Below are 24,436 nucleotides of genomic sequence, written 5' to 3' on the forward strand. Positions count from 1 at the left end.
CCATCTGTTGTTGGGTTGTCAGGTTTAGATGTTATTCTGAACCATGGGCTTTTAGGCCTAGAACAATTGGGAGTGGCTTTATCGTCTTTGAGAACCCACAGTGAGATCATCTGTAGATTATTTAAATGGTTTGATAATGTAAAATATGAACACAGAGATGAAATCTGCAAATGGGTGGATCCAGGACCACGGAAGTCAGCATTCTGTATATGGAGATAGAAACAACTCAAAGTCGTTTCTCCTAATTGAACCCACCACACAAACCTGCTCACGAAATAGCCTGACCAGGGAACTCTGTGAATCTTCTAGATCTGAGGAAGATTTTACAACACCTCCTTGCCCTTCTGTTCTGTTTCAGCCCTTATTTAAAAATTTTCTTTCTTAATTTTAACTTAGTCCCCAAACTCCATCCGTTTCCTTTCCTTCCATCCTCAGTACAGACACATAAACACAGTATTCTATACTCCCCCTCCCCCAAAAAAAGAGGAGCTAAAACCAGAAGAAATCAGGATTACTTTAAGAAAACTGGCACAAGAAGATTAAATCTTTCTTGGAATTTTCTTGAAGATTTTTTTTCCTTGAAAAGAAAGCCAAACTGTAAAGTAAAACACAGTCCGTTGTTAATAAACAAAAACCTCACATATCTAAAATTTCATTATTTTCCGAGATGAACTAACATTTCGCCCTGTCTGCTTTTCCTAATATGCACATTTCATTTAGCCCAAATCCTCATTATGGGAAACATTTCCATATCCATCTCTCAGCTCCAGGCTTTCCTGGGTAGTGAAATATGTGCTTCGTGGTTTCAGAAGCACTGGCTCTTACTTCGCCAAAGGCAGCAAATCTTTAAAAATGAAATTTTCCAGGCACTTAGCCCCTAAATCAACCTTGTAGGGATAGATGATTCTGAATCTTATCAGCCCACAGAATGTCTCACAGCCTTTAAAAGTGTCATCGGCCGTTCCCCTGTGCAGCACGACCAGTGGTGCTGTGTAGAGCGGCAGGAGTGGCTGAAAATTTGTACTAAAAGCTGTATTTCGAACCTTCATTAAATTTCTTACTTGCTGGCAGCCTAAATCCCTCGAAGGCCTGGAGTCTGTTGATTCCCATTCATTTGTTCTCATTAAACTGGTCTCTAGGCTGCAGCTGTGCTTTGAACAAAGTTGGGCTGCGTGGGAAGATTCAGGGCTCGTCTGCGGGCGGGACTTTCTCACCGTGGCTGCTGCCGCCCTGTAGGTTGTCTCGGGCCCAGAACCAAGTTCTGCGCCATCCAGCTTTGCGCTTGGCCTTCCAGAATCCAGCCTTGCCCTCTGCTCTGTCTGTCACTTATGGCCACAGCCTCAATCTCACCCCTTCCCGATGTCCAGTCCCAACCAGAGGCTGCCCCTGCCTGCCCGCCGTGGGCCTCAAGCGTGGACCAGCCAAACAAATGGGGGGAGGAAGCATAGACCCACAGCATCTTAAAGCCAGAAAGAATATTAGGAATTTTCTAGTCTGGCCTCTTCGTGTTTAGATGAGGACATTTTGGTCCAGAAAATGCATCATTGGCCTTTAATGGTAAAGGTCACCTCAGAGCCCGTAGCAGACCTGGGAGTGAGAACCCACAGTTTCATGGCACGAATTGTATTTGGGGTATTTAACAAAAATTCCTACTTCTATTATGACTGTCAGTACCTCTAGAACTAGAAGAGTCTTGCACCAACATCCTAGTATCCTCTTTTTTTTTTTCTTTCTTAAACGTTTTTTGGCCGTGCCATGTGGCTTGCAGGATCTTAGTTCCCCAACCATGGATCAAACCCAGGCCCTCGGCAATGAAACCGCCGAATCCTAACCTCTGGACCACCAGGGAATTCCCATATGATCTTTTAAAAATCAACTTTGAAACAGTTCAGTGGAAAAAGGGTCATGTTATTAAAATTTATGTCAACTTCTGCTTATTGCATATTAATGGGCGAAACTGTAACCTTCCAAATACCTGAATTGGGCATGGTAGGGTGATACACTGCAGTTTGGGGCCACTTGTGGCAATTTGGTGACTCAAGTGTATGAAATTTCCCTTTCTTCCTCTGATGATTTATTAAATCAAATGAACCTGGAAAGGTCTTGAAATGTATACCAAACATATATGTTGTTTGTTTCACTAACCCATCATCTATTAGGGCCCGTATCCCAGGCAGTAAGATCAGTAACGTTTATACACAGAGGGCGGCCTGGTAGGTGCTCAGGGCATGCAGGACTCTGGTGAATAACGAGCAAAGCGTTAAGATGTGTTTGCCCTCAGTCGCCACCAGGGTTAATCCTTTCAGCTACCTGTGAAGTCACAATTTTACTTCTGTGCCACGTGTGCCCAGAGACCGTGTGGGTCCTTTGCTGAGACTGTGTCTGCAGCGCACACGGTGCAGGTTTCCTCCACTCCAGGAGTAAGACAGCTCTTCCTCCCAGGCAGGATGTCAAGCCACCACGTGGTGTTGGGTCCTCAGCCGGTTCCGATCCTCACAAGAGATCCTCTTGTCTTCCAGGCTCTGCGGCTACCCTCCTTTCTATGATGAAAATGACTCCAAGCTCTTCGAGCAGATTCTCAAGGCGGAATATGAGTTCGACTCCCCCTACTGGGACGACATCTCCGACTCCGGTAGGTCTCTCGGCTCCTGTGGGCGGCTCCTGGGACCCCGACACCCAGCCCACCTGAGTCTCCAACAGTCCCCAGGGGCTCAGAACGGTCCTGAGGCTCCTGAGGATGCTAGACACTTAGACTTGACTTGAGAAGCGAGGAGAGGCTTGGGACACGTGTGGGACACGTGCCCCGAGCCAGGCTGAGGGGTGGGGACTCACTCCTCCACCACTCCTGGCCATACCCTGATCTGGGTGCTCTGGAGTGAGACGGTATTAGCTCGAGTTTATTGAGCTTACTTACGTGCTGTGCACTCTAAACTCCGCACGTGTGCTAGTTCACCCAGTCCTCAGGACAGCCTATCAGGTGGGGATTACTATTAGCCCCATTTGACAGATGAGGAAACTGAGGCCCTGGAAGGTGAAATAACAGCTAGTAAGTGGCAGAGCTGGGGTTTGAACCCACGCCCTCACTCCAGAGCCCGAGTCTCAGCTACTGTGCCACACAAAACATTCCCAGGGAAGTTCACCATTTCCTCCTCAGGGATAAAAATCAAACCCAAGGCCCACGTAAGCGAATGGAATGTCTCCAGCCTCAGTTTCCTCCCTGACAAGATGAGGATGGTAATAATACCACTCCCACCCTGGTGGGTGGTGTAAGGATCACATGAAATAATGAATGAGCTATTCAAATATCACATTTTATTATTTGTGTTATTTCCTCCTAACTGGAAATGCCCTGCTTTCTTCCTCAATCCTCCAAAACCTGGGACCGGACTATAGTTCTCCAAGGCTTGCAGGAAAGAGCCACATGGGGAGTAGTTTACTTCTGAGTCAGGAAGGGCCCCAGCCGTCCCCCAGAAGTCCAGCCCTGTGGGCAGTGAGCTGCCAGACGCCACAAGGTGACAGATTTCCCACCTGGCACGTGTCATCTTCTGGTTCTGGGTCCCAACCTCTCATGTTCTCAGCGTCCTGCTCTGGGTCATACCTGGTCCTGGGCCTCCAGGCGGTTTTGCTTCCCCACCAGGGCACATCTCCTGCACCGTAATTTCCTGCTCGCTGTTTGTAATCATCCGCGGGGGCTGCGGAGGGGGCTTCTGGAGGACTGTGCATCCACAGCGGTGCTCGGGCGACTTTGCTGAATCGCTGAGCTCTTAACGCGAGGACGTCAACAGAGCAGCTCCCGAAGGCAGCAGTGAGCTGAGTGAGAGGCACCTGGCGGCAAAGATATTTCACCTTTTCCCTGAAACACAGGCGCCACTAGCTGCCGGCAGGAAGGGACTTCGAGCTGGGAAGGCAGGGTCCCAGGCCTGGCTGGGCTGCCTCCTCGTTCACTGGGTCACCACTCAGAAACCCAAACCTTGGCTTCCCTTTTCCCCAGAGGTCGGTACCACCTGCCTTGATGTCCCAGGTCCCGAGTGTCCATGGAAGGCTGGTCTCGTGTTTCCATGGTACCCTTGATGCCCACAGAGGCACCCTGGTATCGTATTGTCATATCTCAAGCCACATACTGACTCCCCCTCTTGTGCCTTCCTTTTGAACAGCAAAAGACTTCATTCGGAACCTGATGGAGAAAGATCCAAATAAAAGATACACCTGCGAGCAGGCAGCTCGGCACCCGTGGTAAGAAGAATCACCCGCTAGAGAGGCCGGTCAGCTGGGGCTTCGTTGTGAAAGCCACGGGTGAAGCTTGCATCCCATCTGGCCGATGGCTTTCATCCTTTCCCCAAACCAACACTCGAGGACACAGTCTTCTGAAGGCACTAATGACAGATGCACAAAAGATAGCTGTAGCTTTTTCACTTCATGTGAAGTATTTTAGGATCATTTTTAGTGAAGGTAATTCCCAAAGGAGGCATTAAGAGTGGAGTTTTATTCCTTGAACTTATTACTCAGTCCGTAAATGAATTGAGGTCACATGTTCTTTTCCTTTTAAGATGTTTTTCAAGTTAGTGTTTCTTCACCTCCAGAGGGATGAATTGATAGTTTACGACATCCTGGACTACATTTCCTGCGGTGCCCTGAGGCCACCTTGTTTTTGTGCCACTTACCAGGGTTGAACCCAGTGACTCTGAGTTTATACTTCTCTGAGCCTGAATTTTCTCATCTTTAAAGTGAGAATAACAATACCTAGTTTACAGGATTGAAGTAAGCAGTGACTGAGATCATGCACACACAGAAAGGGTTTAGTGCATCTGGCACGTAGCAGTTGCGTCATTAAGCTCTTCTTATTAAAGCACCGTGAGCCTCCTTTTTGAAACAAAGGCCAGGAGTGGTAAAATAGCCAATACAATGCTCAGACCCTTGACCTCAGGAGAAATCCCCCCGAGCCAGTCCTCTAGAACACTGTTCCTTGTTTATTCTACCGTCTCCTGCAGCATTTTCTCCCGATGCTCATATGCTGATTAACCTTCCAAAGGAGACCTGCCCAAGGTCCTTTCCTGACGAGTTTCACGGTATTTTAATGTATAATAACAGCCGTCATTTATCATATATGATGTCCCAGGCCCTGTGCTAATCATATTAAAATATCACCGCATTTTTTCCTTTATGATAATCCTGTAAGGTAGATTTTTGTCTCCATTTCTGAGGTAAGGAAATATATGTAGAAAGATAAAGAAACTTAGCCAACAGGACACAACTAGCTAACAGCAAAGCCAGAAGTGTTTCCAGGCAGAGCTGTCAGATTCCAAAAGATGCTCTTTACCCCAAACTGACAGGAGAAGGAAAGGGGAAGGAAGGAATTTTCTGAAAAGGAGGCAGTTTTGATTGTGTGTCAGCCTGATATATTTTTTTTTAATTAATTAATTAATTTATTTATTTTTGGCTGTGTTAGGTCTTCGTTTCTGTGCAAGGGCTTTCTCTAGTTGTGGCGAGCGGGGGCCACTCTTCGTGGCGGTACGCGGGCCTCTCACTGTCGCGTCCTCTCTTGTTGCGGAGCACAGGCTCCAGACGCACAGGCTCAGTAATTGTGGCTCACGGGCCTAGTTGCTCCGCGGCATGTGGGATCTTCCCAGACCAGGGCTTGAACCCATGTCCCCTGCGTTGGTAGGCAGATTCTCAACCACTGTGCCACCAGGGAAGCCCAGCCTGATATTTTTTTAATAAGTCACTTTGGATGATAGGTCAAAGTATGTGACAGTGAAGATATGAAAGTTTTTCTTATTTTATGAACAGTTGGCTTTTATAGCTGTATGAGACTTTTTCCCCAGTTTTACAGAGAGATAGTTGGCATGCAACACTGTATAAGTTTAAGGTGTTAGAGCATAATAACTCGGCATCCATATATGTTGCAAAATGACTACTACAATAAGTTTACTTAATATCCATCGCCTAATATATTAGTTACAAAAAATTTTTTTCCTTGTGGCGAGAACTTTCAGGATTTACTCTCAACAACTTTCAAATATGCCATAAAGCAGTGTTAACCGTTGTCACCCGGTTGTACATTACAACCCCAGTACTTATTTATCTTTCATGTAGGAGGCTTTTGAGGTTATCTTAGAGAGGAGGAAAATGACCTCAAAAGAAGGGAAGTGATTTGCTTCCTAGAACTTGTTCACTGGTCCAGCCTCACTCTGTGGAAGGCAGGAAGGCCAGTTACAACCTCATCTCTCCTTCACCAAATGTTTTTGAAAAAAAACAAAGAAGAGAAAGGTCAGTTTCACTGTGAGGGGCCCGGCAGAGGGGCAAGGTGGGCTCAGAATCAAGCAGCACTTCACGGAGATGCCAGCCTTGCGCTGTGAGAAGGCTGTCCCCGGGCCGTCCAGGGTGGGGCGGGGATCCCAGGCTGGGCCAGCCAGGGGGGCTTCAACTGTGCACCCTCCTCAGCGTTCTTGGAGACCCCTCCCCTCCCCAGATTCCAGCCAGCCAAGCTGCGGTGACCACAGGAACTGGGATGGATCCCAGGGGTTTGGGGTGCACTCCAGGCATCACCAAGCCTGTTTTAAGCAAGTGACTAGAAAAGCGTACAGTCAGAGCCGTGCAGGTAGAACAGACCGTGTACAAAACACAAAAACACCGAAAGGCGAGGAGAAGAGTTTAATGATCTGCGTGTGGAGAAAAAGAGCCAGACAGGCCTGATGGAGCGTGATTGATATAAACGCCATGTCCTGTGTTAGTTTAGAGGCAAAAACTGGGAAGCGAGAGAGAGTCGGAGACCCAGATGAAATGGGGATGCCTGTAGCTTTACGTGTGTGTGTGCGGACTCGTAAGGGAAGTCTTCTGTCTCAGGGGCGTTGTTCAGTTCCTAGGACAGTCAAGGTGACATCCAAGGTCCCTCCCAGTGCTAAGATGCCACGCCTCCGGTTTTGCGGGTGAGTGACGCTGAAGCCTGGCGTGCTGAACGTCCCACGTGGTCCCTGTGAACTTCCTGGCTGTCGCGAGCAGCAGCGTGATGGCGGTGCCTTTTTTTTTTTTTTTAAGTTTTTTTCTCTCTTTCTGTCTTTTTTTCTTAACATCTTTATTGGAGTATAATTGCTTTACATTGTTGTGTTAGTTGCTGCTGTAGAACAAAGTGAATCAGCTCTACGTATATATACGTATATCCCCACGCAGTGCCTGTTTGAGGAAGGTCGTGAGCTGTCATGAGCCGAGGTGGCTTTACCTCCAAGAAGAGTGTTTAACAGGGTCCTCTGGGCCACCGCCTGCCCCACTGGGTTCTCACCCAGCGGCAGCGCGCCCTGGCACTGTGGGAAGTGAGCACGGGACATTCCTAGAATAACTGAAAATTTGCGTTTTCCTCCCCTCTCAGCCTTGCTCACCCACGGGGAAGGGAGTCTCCCTGACACCCCGCCACCCGGCCTGTTTGGTTTGGAGCGGGCTCTGCCCCTCGTCGGTGCTCAGCCCGAGAATTCCGTCCTTCCTACCACTTCTGCCCCCTGGTTTCCAAGAAGGAGCCGACCACCACGAGGTGGAACTGGCCTTCTTTTCTGAGGATGCAGCTGTTTCAAGCAGGAGGAAACGCTCGCGTGAGGCCTCCAGGAGAAGAGGCTTAATAACGACACCTCCCCAGCCTCCTCGTCCCTTGGGTTTAGGGTGCATCTGCTCATTCACATATTTCTCTTCACTGATGTGCGTCTGGGAAAAGCAGGCAATTGACAGTTGTTGGTAATGGAAACCTGACTGGCCTTGGTTCGTTTCTGAGTATCCTCTGAGCTGTGTATTTTCAGCCCTGCTGGGAAAACTAGAGGAGTCTATTTAGGGGAGTCTCTGAGCTGGGAATAGCAGACTGTACGGTATTCTAAACTTAGGCCCAGCCTGGCACAGACTTACCTTCCAGAGTCCACCAGCCATGTTTTTGGTTCCTAAAAGGAAAGGCTGGTGGTGGGAACATATTTTTTATCCAGGGCTGGTTTCCTATCTGAATAAGCCCTAAGCTTATTCCTCTCATGTCCTAAATCGGTTGAACACGGCAGTCTGTGCCCAGGCTGGTCTGTGTCCAGGGCCCTCGGAGTCTGGGACCTGACGGGCTCTGCCAGCCAGAAAGTATGGTCAGTGTCCCCGGCATCTGTCTGCCCCTTAACATTTCCGAGATCCAAGAAATTACTTCTGAGGTATCAGGCATCAGTTCAGAATTGAATAGTTTGGTGCTAAAGGAAAGGGAAGATGGATGGATTCAAGCCCAGAAAAGACTGAGCAAAATGCAAGTTCCTGTGAGATTGGGGGAGGCCAAGTGGTCAAATGTAGAGCGAGGGTGGTGTTGAGGTTGAGAAGGGATGTGAGGGAGAAGCATGGGCTGGAGGGACCCCAAGCTCATCAACGAGACTGGCGACTGTAAGCCCAGAGAGAAGAGGGAGGTGTAAGAACGGATGGGGGGAGGGGCGGGGGGGGAGAGAGAAGAGGTGTGATAAAGCAGAGGGAGGAAGAAATAGGATGAGGGGGGACTCTGAGGACAGGAGGTCAAAACTAAACCTCCCTTCCTCCCTGCTAATAGAAGGCTAAGGTCAAGCCAGAACTAGCGAAAAAATTGCCCAGTGTTGTAAAGGACCCAGTGGAAGGTAGCGGCGACATGGTCCTTGCGGTTCTGAGAATTTTTCTAGGAAATGCAGGAGTAGGTGTGCCAAGCAGGGCCGAGCTGAGGCTGGGAACCCTGGCACTGAGCACAGAGAAGGTGAGGGGCCCCGGGGGGAGGGAGGGGGAGTAGAACGTGGCGGAGCTTAGGTCAGCCGGGATGGAGCCAGAAGGGAGCAGTGGGCCCCGGGTGTGAGCAGGTCCATGGACCAGAGATCCTGGGGATGCCAGAGAGGGGCTGTGGGGGGGAAGCCGGGAGGGAGACCCTGGGTAGGGGTCTGGTGCTCAGACCAGGTGGGGCACACGCTTGAGACCTCAGAGGTGAGACACGGCGGGTGGGAAGCTGGGGGAGGGGGAGAAGGAGGGGAGTTGAATTCAGGTTGTGTTGTCCTTGTGGGCTCTGATGTTGCAGGAATGGGGGTGAAAAGGGGAAGAAGGGGGAGCCGGGCAGAGTGGCCCACCATGAAGGTGCTGACCCATCCTGGAGGGGGTGCAGGGTACGGAGGTGGGACCGGGCTTGGAGTGCAGTGGTGGTGGGTCATGGACATTCAGACAAGAGCTCGGGGGTGAAATAAGCAGCCTGGAGGGGCAGTGAGACGCCATTCTCTCAGCAAACCTGTGGGAGGAGACAGGACATGGCTTCCCCAGGAAAAAAGCTTGGGACCCAGTGTCAGACGCTTCCCCCCACCACCACCAAGAAACCCTCTTGAAGAAGCGTCTTTGCCTCCGTTTCAGGATCGCTGGTGACACAGCCCTCAGCAAAAACATCCACGAGTCGGTCAGCGCCCAGATCCGGAAGAACTTCGCCAAAAGCAAGTGGAGAGTAAGTCCTGTGTTGCCTACATTCCCACTGAACTTAACCACTCAAACGAAACTGGCCCTACAGTTCAAGCATTTTTTATTTCTAAGTGTTACTGTCCCCCAAGTTTGATGAGAATCCCCAGAACCTCACCCAAATGTGTGCTAATTTTAACCGATAAGGATTAAGACTTGACGAGAGCATCGTGGTGTGAGAGGGATAAAGTGTATGATTTAATTAATATCTCCCCTCTGTGATCCAAAAATAGCAATATTGCCAGCTTTTCCTCATTTGCTATTTCTTAAGAACATAATCCCTGTTGTCTTCCTTCACTTTGCTGGAACTTTGAAGGGTTGACTATTATTAAAGTGACATAAAAAGGAGGGAAAAAACCCCAGGAAATCTCAGTTGAACTCATCAATACATTCTGGTAAAAATGTGATGGATTTAAACCATTACCCTATGTTCTCATAGCATGGGTAATTAAGAGCTGGCTGTTTTTGCACGAGAGCCAACAACTAGAGACTACACAGACAGTAGTTCCACTGACCTCCTTTCTTCACAGGAAATGCTATTATTTAGGACAAAACACCAATAATCAGAAAATTAAAACTCTTAAAATATATTTTAAGGTACTCTATTATTATAATACACTTTTTGTTCTAGAAGTCATTCTCTTAAATTATGGAGAGAATTGGCTTACGTTTACTCTATATTCTACGGTATTAATGTCAGAAGAAAAATACTCTTTTCACCTCCAAAATATATTTTCTTGGGGGGGAGAGGGTCAAATGATGACCGTACTTTTGGAAGAAGAGGCAACATCAGTTTCCTTTCTAGCGGATCATGAGACCGTTTTCAGAAGTTTGAACTGCTTAGGGTAACAGGATAAATGATAGGAGACAGTCTCGGTCTTTTCTAATTAGCTGGAATATTTTGTCTGCTTTTCCCCTTTCTTAAATTTCAGCAAGCGTTTAATGCCACGGCTGTTGTGAGACATATGAGAAAACTACATCTTGGCAGCAGCCTGGACAGTTCAAATGCAAGTGTTTCGAGCAGCCTCAGTCTGGCCAGCCAAAAAGATTGTGCGTATGTAGCAAAAACAGAACTTTCCAACTGGCGTTTGAGACAAATCTAGTGGGGAGAGGGGGGGAACTCTTGTTTGCTGAGTAGCTACTGTCTGTCGGGGTCTGTTAATACTTGATCTTATTTAATACTCCCAACAATCCTATTCACTATTTTTTAAATATTTTTTCAAATTTAGTTATTTCATATTTCTACAACCGTAGCTACTGTTGTTTCCATTTATAAGAAATCTGAGGCTCAAGTCCCACACAGCCACGCGTGTGTGGACAAAAGCCCGACACTTTCTGATCCATCTCCTTATGTTCTGATTTGCTTCTCATTGGGCATCACCCTTAGGGACTGAGGAAGGGATGGCAGAGACTCATATGACAGTCTGATCTCATTGACTTTTAAAATGTATTTTCATTTTTTTTTTTCTGATAATCATTTGAGCTAATTTATACGAAGTGCGTTGGCTTTGGGATCAAAGCAATAGTACTAATGTTTCGTTGTCCTTCATCTGTGCGTGGGATAGTACGTCACGGGGGACACACTCACACCCTCCTTATTTTTCTCTCCCGCTCCCCGCTCTGTGTATTTCTCTTAATCTCATGCTAGGCCTTCCCACGGGCTCCTCTGCACTGCAGAGCAGTTGCCTTGATTGTCCCTGTAGGCCTTCATTTCCATAACCATTGAGACCCTTCAGTTTGGTCTCACTCTCAGCATCACACTCCTACCTGTTTGCCTCAAAAAAGGTTCCCTTCCTCTTTAAATAGCCCTCCCACCTCATTCCAGAATGTCCAGCCCTTAAGTTTTCCCGGGAAATCTCCATGAGCGTCCCCTGACACAACTGCACGCTGCTTTAGACCCACATTTACATCTCAGGGCAAATCCTTTCCACCCTCTGGTCAGAGGAAACCCCACAATCTATCGTTTACTTGAAGATTCAGACAGTGGCTCTGACAGCAAAGCCGTCTTAGTGCTTTACTTTATGGCTATCCCCATGTTCGAGCCCACAGAGTTCACGGTGACGGGGGTGAGGGGTGTACTGCGGCAGCCGGGAAGATCATCCCCACGTGAGAACATTCTGAGGCCAGCACATTTGCCTGGGGAGCATCGGAGGTGCAGCCCGTGAGGAGTTTTTCTAGGCCAGGGGGCTGCCGGGTTCACACAGGACTCAATCAGCAGCCCCGTTTCAATGTGCTCTATGTCACAAACGCTTCTTGGCCAAGAGTCCAGACCACACACCAAGCTGGGGTCAGAAGGGGGTATCACATTCTTTATTCACTCTTAAAATCCCTGCTTCTCAGCGCCCTTGTAAGAAATAAACAGTTCTTATAAGGACGGTATATATTCAATACCTAGCCCAATGCCTAGTATGTAGTTAAGTGTTCAGTAAATGGAACCTATCATACTATGGTGGCTAAACCATGTTGTATCCAAGTACAAAGCAGTTGTCATTATTATAATGAAACAAGGAGGGAAGACCTGGGTCTAAGAAGAATTTGGATACATTGCAAATGTTTTCCTGTGGGTAGGGAAAAATTTGGAGTCAAGTGCATAAAAGTTTGTCCCCCGCCACAAACCCTTGCAGCGGGAAGAGGGAGTGAGTAGATCCTTCTGACGCTTTGCACTTCTTGTGTCCGCTGTCCCCCTGCAGGTCTGGCACCCTCCACGCTCTGTAGTTTCATGTCCTCTTCATCAGGGGTCTCAGGAGTGGGAGCGGATCGGAGACCGAGGCCCACCACTGTGACGACAGTGCACTCTGGAAGCAAGTGACCGGCCCTACAGGTGGGGCCCAGGGGGTGAGGCCAGGGGAGGGGGCCCCCGGGGGCCCCCAGCGCCACCAGCCACTCCAGAGCGTTCCCACCCTGCACGGTGCGCCTCCCTGCACAGGACTGGAAGACAGAAGTTTTTTACGGCCATATTTTATACTGCAATTCTGAAGTGTTCATTTCTCACAAACTGTACTGACTCAAGGGAGCTGATTTAATAGGATCTGGTGCTGTACATACGAATCTCGCAAAGCTCTAACAGAACGGACTTTCTTAGTTCCTCTCCCTAAGCCCTGTCGTTTCCGATCTTCTCAGTAGAGGTAACCGTCTATGTTGTATTTTTTCATTCATAACAAAAAAAGGTTTCAACTGGATTATTTAAGTATCGGTAAATATTGTGCATTAGGGTTTTTTTTTTTCCTTTTAAGAAATATGTCCTTTTGAGCTATACTTCTTACTTCCGTGCCCTGTACCTTTTGCTTGTCAGTAGTAGAATTTTATGTTAACCTTTAAGAGATTTTTTTTTTCTTCCGAAGGGAATTTAAAAGTACTTTTTAAAATTCTAATAAGAGGATCGATCAAGAATCTGTCTCCGAGGTGAAGAGTGCACTTTACTTCAGTTCCTTCTCCCTTCTCTCCCCTTCTTCCTCGGAGGGGCAGTTTTCTGAGAAGACAACTCAGCCCTTCTGCAGCCTGTCTTCTCCCCGGGGGTGCGGGCACCGTGGGAGGGAACCTGCAGAAAACCTTGCCTGGCAGCTCCTCCAGCAAAGCCCTCTCCAGCTGGAGACCCTGGGGCCTCTTGCCGTCAGCAGTCAGAAATGAAGAAGCCTGCTCTCCCAAGACGAAAGGCTAGACTTGCTGTGAAGGAGATGGCCCCCGCTCCCCCAGCAAAGATTTAAGAGCCTCGGTGGCCAAAGGAGCACGATGCCATTTTGTTTGGAGTGAATTTCCCACACAGCTCTCGTTTCTCACGAGGGGAGTGACGGCGTGGAAGCCCTGCTCTCAGCTATGCAGTTTTAAAATTAATCTCTCTGTTTTTTAAAAATGCATTTCTAATCTTACAACTGAAAATGGCCTCCAGCTTACACCAGTTGTTTCTGCAAATGTTTACGCTGTTCTTAGAGGCTGATCCAGAAGGGAGGAGAGGGAAAGGGCCTTGGAAAAGACTCCATTTATCTCGGGTGGTTAAGGAGAGGTGACCTTCCCAGCAAGCAGGACAGTGGCCACTGCAGTGATGGCCAGAGACCACCCCAGCCAGGCCCAGCCAGCGCTGAAAGCCATCCTTCTGACCAAGGGAATCCCCAAACCAAAGACCTGTGATGGTGGGGTCACCAAAGGTCCCAGTTTGCCCAGGACTGAAGGATTTCCTGGGATGTAGGACTTTCAAACCAGCAACGTCCGGGGACCACTGGGCCACATTGTTCACCCACGTGGTGGATCGGTGTGCGGGATAGAGCGATCACAGCATGAAACCCAGGGAAAAGCGCTTCTCCAGGAGGCGTCAAGGATGCTGTCTTGAAGAGGCAAGCAGGTGGCTCCAAATGCCCACTTTGCAGAAGCCCCCCCCTCGGCCCTTGTGCCCATGTGATACCTTGAGTCTGCATCGCACAGTCAGCCTCGAGCCCGCAGTGGGTCCCTGTTCATCTGCCTGATGGTCCAGTGACTTTCCCGGCTGTTGTCCTCATGCCCTTCTCCCACAGTTGAACAGACACAGTGGATCCTGTAGGCCATGCCATCTTTGTCACTTCTGCACCTTGGCCTAGGCCCAGGCCGAATGTTCAGTGATGCCCTGCGTCACACACACAGTGTTATGCGGCTCAGCACTCCATTCTGCTTCCTTTAGGAGGGCAGTGCAGGTGTGCAGGAGAGCAGCCAGAAAGACAGACATCTGGTCTACCCCGTGCCCACTGTGTCGTAGGCACTTGGCCCCTTGACAGGATTCCCGCTTGGCGTCTGCCACCTCAGCATCCAGAGTGAAAATCAAGCTATTACTCTTCAAAATTTGTAAAAAGCCTGGAAATAAAACGACAGTAGACCCGGTTAAGAAGCAAGTGGTGCGTGAGTTGGAGGACGGTAGCAAGAACATTATAAACAATAGCAGAAAACTGAGGCATCTCTCCCAGGGGTTTATTTGAATGTTGCTTACCAACAAGCGTAATGGAAGATTCCAGTTTCGACAGTATAAGAAAACAAGGAATTAGGGAATTCCCTGGCAGTCCAGTGGTAAAGACTCTGTGCTTCCAGTGCAGGGGGCATGGGTTCGATCCCTGGTCGGGGAACTAAGATCCCACGTGCCTCGTGGCGTGGCCAAAAAAAACAGAAACGAAAAACAAAAAAAAAGAAAACAAGGAACTAGATGTTATGGGGGAGGGGTGATAATTTGCCTGACTTTGATACTTAGAACGTCTGCCTGAATAGTTATCAGCTCCTTGTACTGTGTGCTATATGCAGTCATTTGCACTTGGAAAGCAACATCTGAAGCCAAATTTATTGATGATAAATTATTTTCTGGAGCTGATGTGTGGGGTGCATGTTCTGTGCAATTAGTTTGAAAGTATGTCTTACCTGGAAAGTGCAGAAGAGCTGAGAGATGGGCCGGACCCCCTCTTTGCAGTTGGGGGTCTGCTCTTGGCCATGGTTGGCCTGTAACACGTCAGGAGATGGTGACTGTTTCAGCCCAAAAGTAGACTCTGTTGAACTTGACATCAAGTGAGTCTCTACTGTCTGGATGCGTGTATTCCCATTGTTTTAGGAGGAGGAGAAAATACTGATAACTCCCACGTAGAACTTCTGCTCTGTTGCAAGAGCCTTAGTGGTAAAAGAATGGAGGTTCTCTTTCAACCGTATTTAGTATTATTTACACTTTATGACAACATGGGAAGAGAGCTCAGAATGTGCCTTTTGGTAACGCCTGCCAAGTGGAGTGGCAAAGTCCTAGGACCCTCACTGATGTCAAATTCCACCGACGACGCTGAGCATTTCATACGGGCCCCCAGCTTACACACCCCCTGGAGGCCAGTGTGTGCAGCTGAGGCTAATGGTGGACCATGGACCTCATCACAGTCTGCCTTCCAACCACCCCGCCGCCCAGTTTGGTCTCTTCACCTCCTCAGAGCAAGTGGACTGTTTTTTTCATTTGAAAGAGTGTCCTCAAATGGTCTTGCCCTCAGCTGCCTGTCTGTCCCCCTTCGCTTCCCTGATCTTCATCTCATCCGTGAGGCCATCAGGGAGACTAGCATTTGTCTGAAACAGAGAGCGTGCGCCCGCATGTGGCCCCAACAGACCTTTGAGAAGGTCCCAGCTCTCCAGCCAGCTCTTAGCATAGCATCCAGGGAACTGGGCAGTCAGGCTTGGGGTTAACCAGGCAAGGCTCTGGCACTTAGGGAGCATGAGCTGGTGAAGAAAGGCATTTGGCATTTGACCCCCAGACTCAGTTTACCTGCCCATCACTAACCTCATCCTGTTCATTTGTCTCCCTTGGTGTCCAGCAGATCCTGGGTGAATTGTGACTGGGAGAGGGGGACCTCCCCCCTTTAGAACGAAGGCCAAAAACACCAGGGACAGAGGGAGGGAACCCAAGGGAGGGACCCCTCCTGAAAAGGGGGATTGACCCTCTCTCTGGAGGAGTGACAGCTTAATCTGATGAACGCCCTGGGGTTTGACATTTTGTGAGCAATTTTAAACAGAAAGAAAAGACCGTATCCCAGTGGAGATAACTCCGTATTGTAAGGCTTTGGCCACCGTGGCCCCCTGGCCCACCCAGAGCCTGGGCTGGTGTTGATTCTTCACCCTGGAGAAGCCACCCTGGAACCATCGCTCCAGGGCTGAGGGCAGGAGAAGGAGGGTATGGCCTCTGTGCTTTGCCTGCAACACTCATGACTTCTTGACTTCATATGATTTCCACAAGCTCACTGCTGGGTTTCCTCTGGATGTGAGAAGGAACAGCAGGGTGCAGCAAAGGGCAGCTCCTCCCATTTCCATAAACAGAAATAAGATGTACTCTTTCCCAGGGTTGCACAGTCACTTCTGGCAAAAGGAATGAAAGTCCTCCGATTCAACCGATGCACGAAACCTTTGCATGTTCTTCTGAAACAATACTGCTTCCCGTTCTGTCCACTCACACTCTGCAGAGTTGGCCTTTTTTTCCTTAAACACATTCCAGACCAAACACTGTTCAGTTTGTTTAAAGAAAAATGTATATACCTGTATGTAACCCACCACTCTTTGCGGGGGGCAGGGGGCTGGTCGTAGGTTGGGGCTTCAGGTGTACCTGACATTGGCCAAAGAGTGTTCCAATCCTTTGGTTTTCAGAACTGAAAATGTTGCGATAGGAAAGGTGAATTGGGCAGATTTCTAAAAGGGGAACTTAATTCACAGAGATGCCAAGAAAACTAGTCTGCAGATGAGATAGCTTGGAAACCTCTACACTGGACAGCAGGCAGGGAGGAGAAAGAGGAAGATAGAGGCCCAAGCCCCGTTCAGCCCCAGCCTCCGTTGTGGTCCCAGTGCATCGTGATCTGCAGCCTGGGCGTGGGCACAGGAGCCCAGCCCCACTGTGAAGTGGGCCCTGCATGCTGGCCACGGCCTTGCCCGCCTCCTGCTCTGCGCCGAATCAGACAGCAAGGAACATCAGCCCTTCCCGCCTTCCCTGCCACCTGCAGCAGGAGCAGCTGGGCTTGTGGCTCCGGGGGCCTCTGCTTCTGCAAATCCAAAGGCTGTGCATTTGGCAGCCAACCCCACAGCATGTGGCTGCCAGGTCTGGTTTCGTGGACAAAGTGTGGAATGGCTTCTCGGTGTCTGAATCTCTCTACACCAAAGGGACTAACTATTGCATTTCCCCCTTTGTACCAATGCCGCTTCTGCATTCGCCACATCCATTTTTAATCTTTTGGTCTCCAGAAAACTTCTCATACGATGATTATGTCTTCTGATGATTTACCAACTTATTTGACTTCAAGGTGATTTTATTTTCTTATGGACAGGAAAAAAGAAAATGAAAGGAGTGTTTGAGGCTTCAGTCATAGGGATAAGATATGACCAGGGACTCAAAAGCCCCAAACACTAGATAAATTACTTCTCAAAGGAAAACCTTAATCTGGACAGACTGAGGTTCCTGGGCCCTCATGGTAGCCTTGCACTTGAGGGAGGAGGAGCGCTGGGGCAGGACTGGCAGCGGTTTGGACATTTTACAAAAACAAAACCATTTTGACAGCGACAAAAATGCTGCAACCTTGCAGCAGCATCTTTGTTTTGCAAGACAGGCGGCATGTTTCAGAGGACGTTTCTCTCAGCCCCACGATCAGGTTGGAAGACATGAAAGGTACATTCTGTCCAGCATAAAATTTGGAACAATTTCTAAATTGGCTCTGGTCACCACACATAATGTCATAGTCCTTCTTGCAGCTCTCCCAACAGTGAGCACGTTTTCCAAAAGCTTATGACGTCGAACCCAGGAATGTCCCTGTGTCTGTTATTACCAGGCTTGCAATTGGTTCGATTTTTCCATAAAACCATGCTTGTCCAAAAGAAGGGAAACTGTGCATTTATTCCACGCATGTAATAAACTCTGCAAGAAATTTACCCCACATAGGTTTGCGGCACTGCAAAATTGTTAACGGGCCTGTGTAGCAAATGATTCTCTGCCTTGACAATCATGTACACATATCAAGATTTCTATCATAATGACAACGAGATTGATGACTTCTTGTTTTCCTCCAATAAAGAATTAATCACCTTCAGATGTACGTGGTTTGTTTCCTCCATAAGAAGCAGGACTGGGGTGTTTCAACAGCTCTCTCTTTCCTCCTCTCTCTGAAGTTTGGATTTGAAGGGAGGAGTTTGAATTGAGCCCCTGGAAACTCATAAAGTCCCCTAAATACTTTGTCACCAGCCCGATGGGCAGGGATGCCAGGGATGGGGGCAGGGCATGCACATCGTGGCATTGAGATTTGTGGTGGGCGCTCAGGCTCCCCCCCTTTTCCTTGTCACTGCAGAAGGTGGCTAGAGGCAGGCCCAGAAACCCAGATCATGTTAACTAGGTATTCTTGAGTTGTTTGGAGGAAAAGCCAACACTGATTTCCAGGAAAACGTCTCTGAGTAGCACTCGCCCACACACGTCCATTCTCAGCACCGCCTTGGAATTCTCAATGTCCAAAGGAAGATTCTTTGCTGATCACGTTACCAAAAGTGGGGTCCAGCTGCTCATCGCTGAAAAGCCGATAAAGAGGCAAGGTTGGTGCAAAGAACAGTTTGCTTGGTTTTGGATGCTGGCACCCGGGTTGCGGGGGGAGGGGACACCTGTCCAAAGGCCGACTCCCCCACCTCCCCGCCCCGGACAGTCGGGGGGCAAGAGCTTTTACAGGCAGAGGGAGGGGGCTACGTGTAGAAACAGCACAGTCAGCTCTGACCGTCATCTTGAAATTGGTCATCGGTGGTCTGACCAGTGTCATCTTGATTGTTTTAAGTACACTTAGTCTTCAGTTCCAAGGTCAGTTTGTTCCCATTTCTTGCATCCAGTTCTCAGAACTGTGGCAGCTTACGTCATGGCTACAGTCTGGTAATCATGTAGTTAACTTCTTCCACCTGGTGGGGCTTTCAGTATCTACAAGACAGCTCACAGGATATGGCTCAGAATACAGCCCTTGAGGAGGAACCAAAGGTCCTTGACTTTGCTTAATGACTAAACTATTATTAGTTGGTCTCCTTTGATTGTTTTCCTTTGTTTCTGCATTTTCTCACTTCTGTGATTAAACTTATTTTTTGGCAAAAGTTTTTCCACAAACAAAATGCAGGCAGAGGACATGGGGGACAAGGACCATAGGGTCCTGTCCGTTTCAATCAGAAGAGTGAATAGTGTCTTTTTTTTTTTTTTTTTTGGTTGGGGGGTGCTTACAGCTCATAGCTCATCAAATATATTGTGGGGATTAGATCTGATCACCAGACAATTCCTCCAATCCAAATAGTAAGTTGTTGTGTAGAGGGGAAAAATGAATTGGACGTGGGTTGTAGAAATGTAGAATTAACGCTATCCCACACAGCCAATATCAAGTGAAAACAGCATGGGCCTTAGTGGAAATAAGTGAGGCCCAAAGAAATACATGATACCTGATGACTAGTCCTTTCTTAGCTGACATGGCTTCTCTCAACCCAGACCCTAGTTAGGAAGGATATCATAACAAAGGGATCATTCAGTGGGTGCATAGGAGACACTGTTAATGCAGACTTTACGGAACAAAAGAACTTTAGTAAGCTAACCACTTCTGAAAACTATTTGTGAGGATTCATTAAAGAGAGGTCTCCCCCACTGTGACCGAAAATGTAGCCAAAGCAAATGCACAGAAGTGTAAAACTGCTCCTAATCGAAAGCTGGGATTTATCAGGGCCTTAGAGTTGAAATGTTAAGGTCAAACTTAAACTTTTGACTGAGCTCCAGTCACAGTGACCAGGCCAGCACCTCTATCCTTCAGACATTCACCGAACCTCGCTGGGGCTCAAACAATGTTCAACAGGCATTGAAATTCACCCCACATTTCTTATATTTTTCAGATAAATTTTGGTCTGACACATTCTCTTGGGATTATCTATCATTGGCTGTAACACATTCAGGGAGCCAAGAATTAAACAAAAGCCTTCCTGCGTAGATACAGAACTGTCCACCCAGAAAAGAACCATAGCCTTATTATTATCAGCAGTGATTACTACTACTACTAATCATGTCATGGATTAGCTGTTTGCTGTGTTCTAGGTACTGTGCTAAGTGAATTCCAGTCAATGTTTCATTTAACCATTAGCTCAACAAGGAAGGTGCCCTTATTGCCTAAATGGGTTCAGAAAGATTCAATGATTTACCCGCTGGCAGCAGAGTTTCAGACTCAGCTGGACCAACACCAAAGGTCATCCCACTGTATTGCCTCTCGTAATTTTATGTAGTTTGGAATTTTATGAATTCCAAACTACACAATCTGGACTTCATTTACTTAGTAAGTAACTGGGGGCCACTGATAATTACTGAGTTGAATGACACAATCAAATCAGTTAACATTTTGGGACATCACTATTCCTAAACTCCATTCTACATCTCCAAGAGAAATTTCTCTTAGCAGCTCGGCCTAGCCTTACACATAGTTCAATAAATGAGGAATGGCAGAGAGAACCCAGACATTACTGTGTTATCAGCCCATGTGTTTTCTGCTGTTCTGTTGTTCCATGTCTCAGGAGAAATGTCACAGAAGCTGGATTTGATCTAGAATCAGAGATGCAGACAGTAGTCATAATACCTGCCGGGTTTTTGTTTTGTGTTTTGTTTTAAGTTAGTCTCTTCTCTTGCTCTGATTAATATCTCTGGAAAGTTCTGTTCATACGCACAGTTTCATCCCTGACATGCAGGCTTCCTTGTCATCTGCTCTTCTCCTCCAGATCACCTTCAAAACCGCTGATTTGTTTTCAAGACAGTGTCTCAGATCTCTGGTTCTCTTCCAGCCTCTCCTGGGAGGAACTGTGTTTATCATGAGCTCATCTTCCTAATATGTTTCCACCAGCAAGCACAGACTCTGTCCAGAAAGACTTAGAGGGCCAGAGAAACGCAGTTCTTGGTCAACTTATGAACCCTTTTCCTCTTTCCTACATCTCAGGCCACTTCTTCCCCCTCCCTATAACACTGTTTTCGCTTCAACATGATATTTGTCTTGAGGGCATCAGGATTCATTTCTGTGGGCCTTGCTGAGTCGGGCTGTTTTATATCAGCTCATGGAGAAAAACACACGGGATGCTAAGCCGCCAGCCAACCTGGCTGTAATCATGCGGAAGAGCATCCTGACCGACCCCTCTAATGAGGGCCAGCTGTTCCCCAGCAAGAACATGGAAAACAGCTGACTTTTGTACCCACCTAGCACAAGGTGCTTGTCACAGGGCCCCCCCCCGGGGGAGGAGAGAAAGCTTACTCCGGGTTGAGTCTTTTAAACAAATTGTCTTGTATCTGGATGGTAATCCCTACGGTGAAGGAATGTCTCGAGGGCACCGCGAGTGGGGAGGACTTCGCATCACCTCTGGCTCAGGTGAGTCAGGCTGCCCTAAAGGGGAGCCCTGCTCCCTCAGCTGTGCCCCCGGCAAACAGTCCCCAGGCTGCCACTGCCCCAGTAGCTGCATCCCAGGGCTTCTCACTCCTTCTCCCGGGGATCTTGCTAAAATGCAGATTCTGAGTCAGCAGGTCCGCGGTGAGGCCAGAGCTGCTGCGTTTCTAACAAGCTCCCAGGTGGTGCCGCTGCCGCGGATCCCTGGACGGGGCTCGAAGCAGCTTCTGCCACTGGTTCTCACGCCTGCCTGCACGCTCGAATCCCCTTGGGAGCATTTCAGAAATACTGATGTCTAGGCCAACTGCACCAGGATCACCGGTGAAAAGGTGCCCTCGTGGACCGAAGGCTTTATTCCTGGCCATACATGTGGGCCTCTTCTAGGACTGCTGACCATGTGAGTGATGCTACAGGGAGAGACAGGCAGTGAGAGAACACGAAAGTACCCAGCATGGAAACCACAATCTGTTCATAACCTAATCTTGGAAATGGTGCCCCGCTGCTTCTGCCGTATTCTGTTCACTAGAAGTGAGGACTACCCATGGCCGTGACTACCAGGACGTGGGGACCGCAGGGCGCACCCCACGGCATCGTCCCTCTGTCAGCACACTGGGGACCACTCAGCCACCTGTGCTGACCGGAGAGAGAGGGTGAGGCTGGACTGTGGTTCATGACCCAAGTCCACATGCTGAGGGAGAGGCAGTGTGCGGACAGAGCCCCCGGACGCTGGAAAGAACCAAGGTGTTCTCAAAACGACATGCGTCCAAGTAATGTCTTTAAAATCTTTTATTTGCTGTAAGAATGTAGCACAAAATACCAAAGCTTTTGCAAACTGCCCTGGGAAAGCTGCAAGCTTCAAGACACAGCATTTCCTGTGTCCTGAGAAGACGTTTGTAACTCTTCAGAGAAAAAAAGTAAGCTTCGGCCAAAGGCCTCAAACCCACAGGTGCACCCCATCTACCAGTCGGCGTCAACGTGGTCCTTCGTAAAGAGCTCAGGAGTCCTGATGCTCCGTGTGGAGGTGGGAAATGGAGCCATGCCCACGGCGGCTGGTCCTCATGACTGAGGTTAAACCTGGGCACAGAGGCTGGCTGGAAAGGGCTCTTCCTCTGGACCAGTTCAAGTGCCTCCCCTTCACCTGAAGATGAGCAGAAACGTGCTCTGGGGCAAAGTCCACCGGTGGCCCCTTCTCTCTAACGCCAGCGCGCATGTGCAGAGGGGTTCACAGTGACTGAAGCACTTGATGGTGAATTACCATTCAGTCCTCACAACAGCCTGTGAGGTGAGTGGGAATGGTCCTGATCTCTGCCTCGTACACGAGAAAACTGAGACTGAGAGGGAGGACGTGAGTTGTGTAAGGGGCACAGTTGCGCCTGAGGGGTCTCCTGGGCTGGCAGGCAATATAACACAGCTCACGACCGGGTCAAAGTGTAAGAGAAGGAGGCCGACTGGGATGTTTCTTGGGTCCTTCCTGACCTACTCTGCAGGCTGGACTCCCAGCTCTCACCTCTGTGGCCACCCACAGGCCCAGCATGGTCAGGGCGGAAAACTCAGTCCTCTCACTTGTCCTGTCCCACCCTCTCGCGTGAGGCCTTTTTCACTCAACAAAAGTTTCCCGAGCGCCTCCTATGTGCCAGGCACGTCCTAGCACTGAGGATACAGCCATGGGTGACACACCGCAGACCTCTGCCCTCCTCAAGTTTCCATCCCCGCCCCCTCATTTCTCCTCACCCGCTCGGCGTGTGCTGGAGCTGGAGGCATGGTCAGAAGAGCTGGAGCTGTGAGTCCATCATCCAGCGTTGAAGAAGCAGCAGGTAAGCTTTCTCCTCTCCGGGGGCAGGGCTGTGCAGAGGGACCTTTCCCAGTGGGAGCCCCCCACGGTCCTCTCACGATGGACTCCTCACAGGTGTGCTGAGCCACGTGCCCAGGAGATGGCTGTTAAAACACTGACTGAGATCACCTAACACCAGACATTATTTGGCCGTGTCTCATCAGAGGGCAACAATCCTCCATGTTCCTCCTGGCGTCCCCTCATCCCACATCAACCCTGAGGGGATATTACAGAGTCCAAGAGCCCAGGTGGAATCCAAAGACTTGGTCATGGTCCTGGATGTGCCTCTAACGACCTGTGTAATCTTGGGTGAATCATTCTGACCTTTGCCTTCTGTCTTCACTTACACCATGATGGGTACCCAAGGTAGCTTCCAGCTCTAGAACCCTCTGACACCCAGACATCACTGAATCCCCATGTTACAATTGTGCTGGGGGCCAGCGCCTCTCTTTGGGTTTTGCTCTGTGCCTAGAAAAGGGTGTTGCCATGTCCAGCTTACCCTGTTTGCTTCCTGAGAAACATGGGAAAGAGTCTCAGTTGAATCTGTGAATTTCGGGCTCTTCCAGCTTTGGAGCCCAGCCCAGAGGCAAGGAAGAGCATGAGGTAGAATTGTTATAATGGTTATGAAACCCACACTTCCTGTCAGTTCTTTCCAAGGCTGGTGTTAAATGAACAAGCTCAGATATGAATGTTAACAAGGATGACTCAGGCCTAGAGAATGTGGTAGCATGATTCTGGCTTTAAAGAATGGCAATAAAAGGACTTTTCTGATCCATCTGTTGACAAAAGACAGCGAGAGATCATTAATCTAGTTCACTGATCTCCAAACAGTTTTGATTCTGTACCCTTTTGATAAATGTTTTTGAGCATGCAAGCATTCCTAATATATGAATATATATTTGGAAATTACAGGCATGAAGTGTTATACCCACAGATGAACATATAAAATATACACAAGGGAAGAAAATTAAAAGAAGAAGATCAAGACAAACTCTTGTCTGCCGAACACATTATTTATCTTTGTCACATTAATGTAGTTTAGTAGGTTGTTTGTTGTTGTAATACAGCAATTTGAAAGTCCGATTCCAAGTCTAGTTTGTTTGAATTCTTGGTCTCTAAGATCTGTTGTAACTGAAAAAGTTGCAATGCAAAAATATGTAGATCTAAATGGAAGACATCTATTGTTGGAGGGCTTGTAATTGAGGACTTGACCAAATCTAAATCGGAAACGTACAAGACTGAAGGTGGTGTTACGATGTTACTGAGTCCAAGCTTG

At 48.5% G+C, this 24,436-nt stretch overlaps 1 protein-coding gene across 4 annotated transcripts in view; it reads left to right on the forward strand.

The window, feature by feature from the left end:
* Window positions 1-17,999, forward strand: part of CAMK1D (calcium/calmodulin dependent protein kinase ID) — a 411,293-nt gene extending 393,294 nt beyond the window's left edge. For 2 of the 4 annotated variants that reach the window (XM_082385589.1, XM_082385590.1), the window contains exons 7-11: window positions 2,520-2,632; window positions 4,155-4,233; window positions 9,358-9,445; window positions 10,389-10,506; window positions 12,147-17,999. In XM_082385589.1, coding sequence (XP_082241715.1) covers window positions 2,520-2,632; window positions 4,155-4,233; window positions 9,358-9,445; window positions 10,389-10,506; window positions 12,147-12,265 — 517 coding nt within the window. In that variant the 3' untranslated portion in view covers window positions 12,266-17,999. Of the gene's footprint in view, window positions 1-2,519; window positions 2,633-4,154; window positions 4,234-9,357; window positions 9,446-10,388; window positions 10,511-12,146 lie in introns of all 4 variants that reach the window. The other 2 variants (XM_082385592.1, XM_082385591.1) reach the window with 2 other exon arrangements.
* The last annotated feature ends 6,437 nt before the right edge of the window (window positions 18,000-24,436 follow it).

Source organism: Balaenoptera borealis (genome assembly GCF_965194805.1).
Source record: "Balaenoptera borealis genome assembly, chromosome: 3".
Taxonomy (NCBI): Eukaryota; Metazoa; Chordata; class Mammalia; order Artiodactyla; family Balaenopteridae; genus Balaenoptera; species Balaenoptera borealis.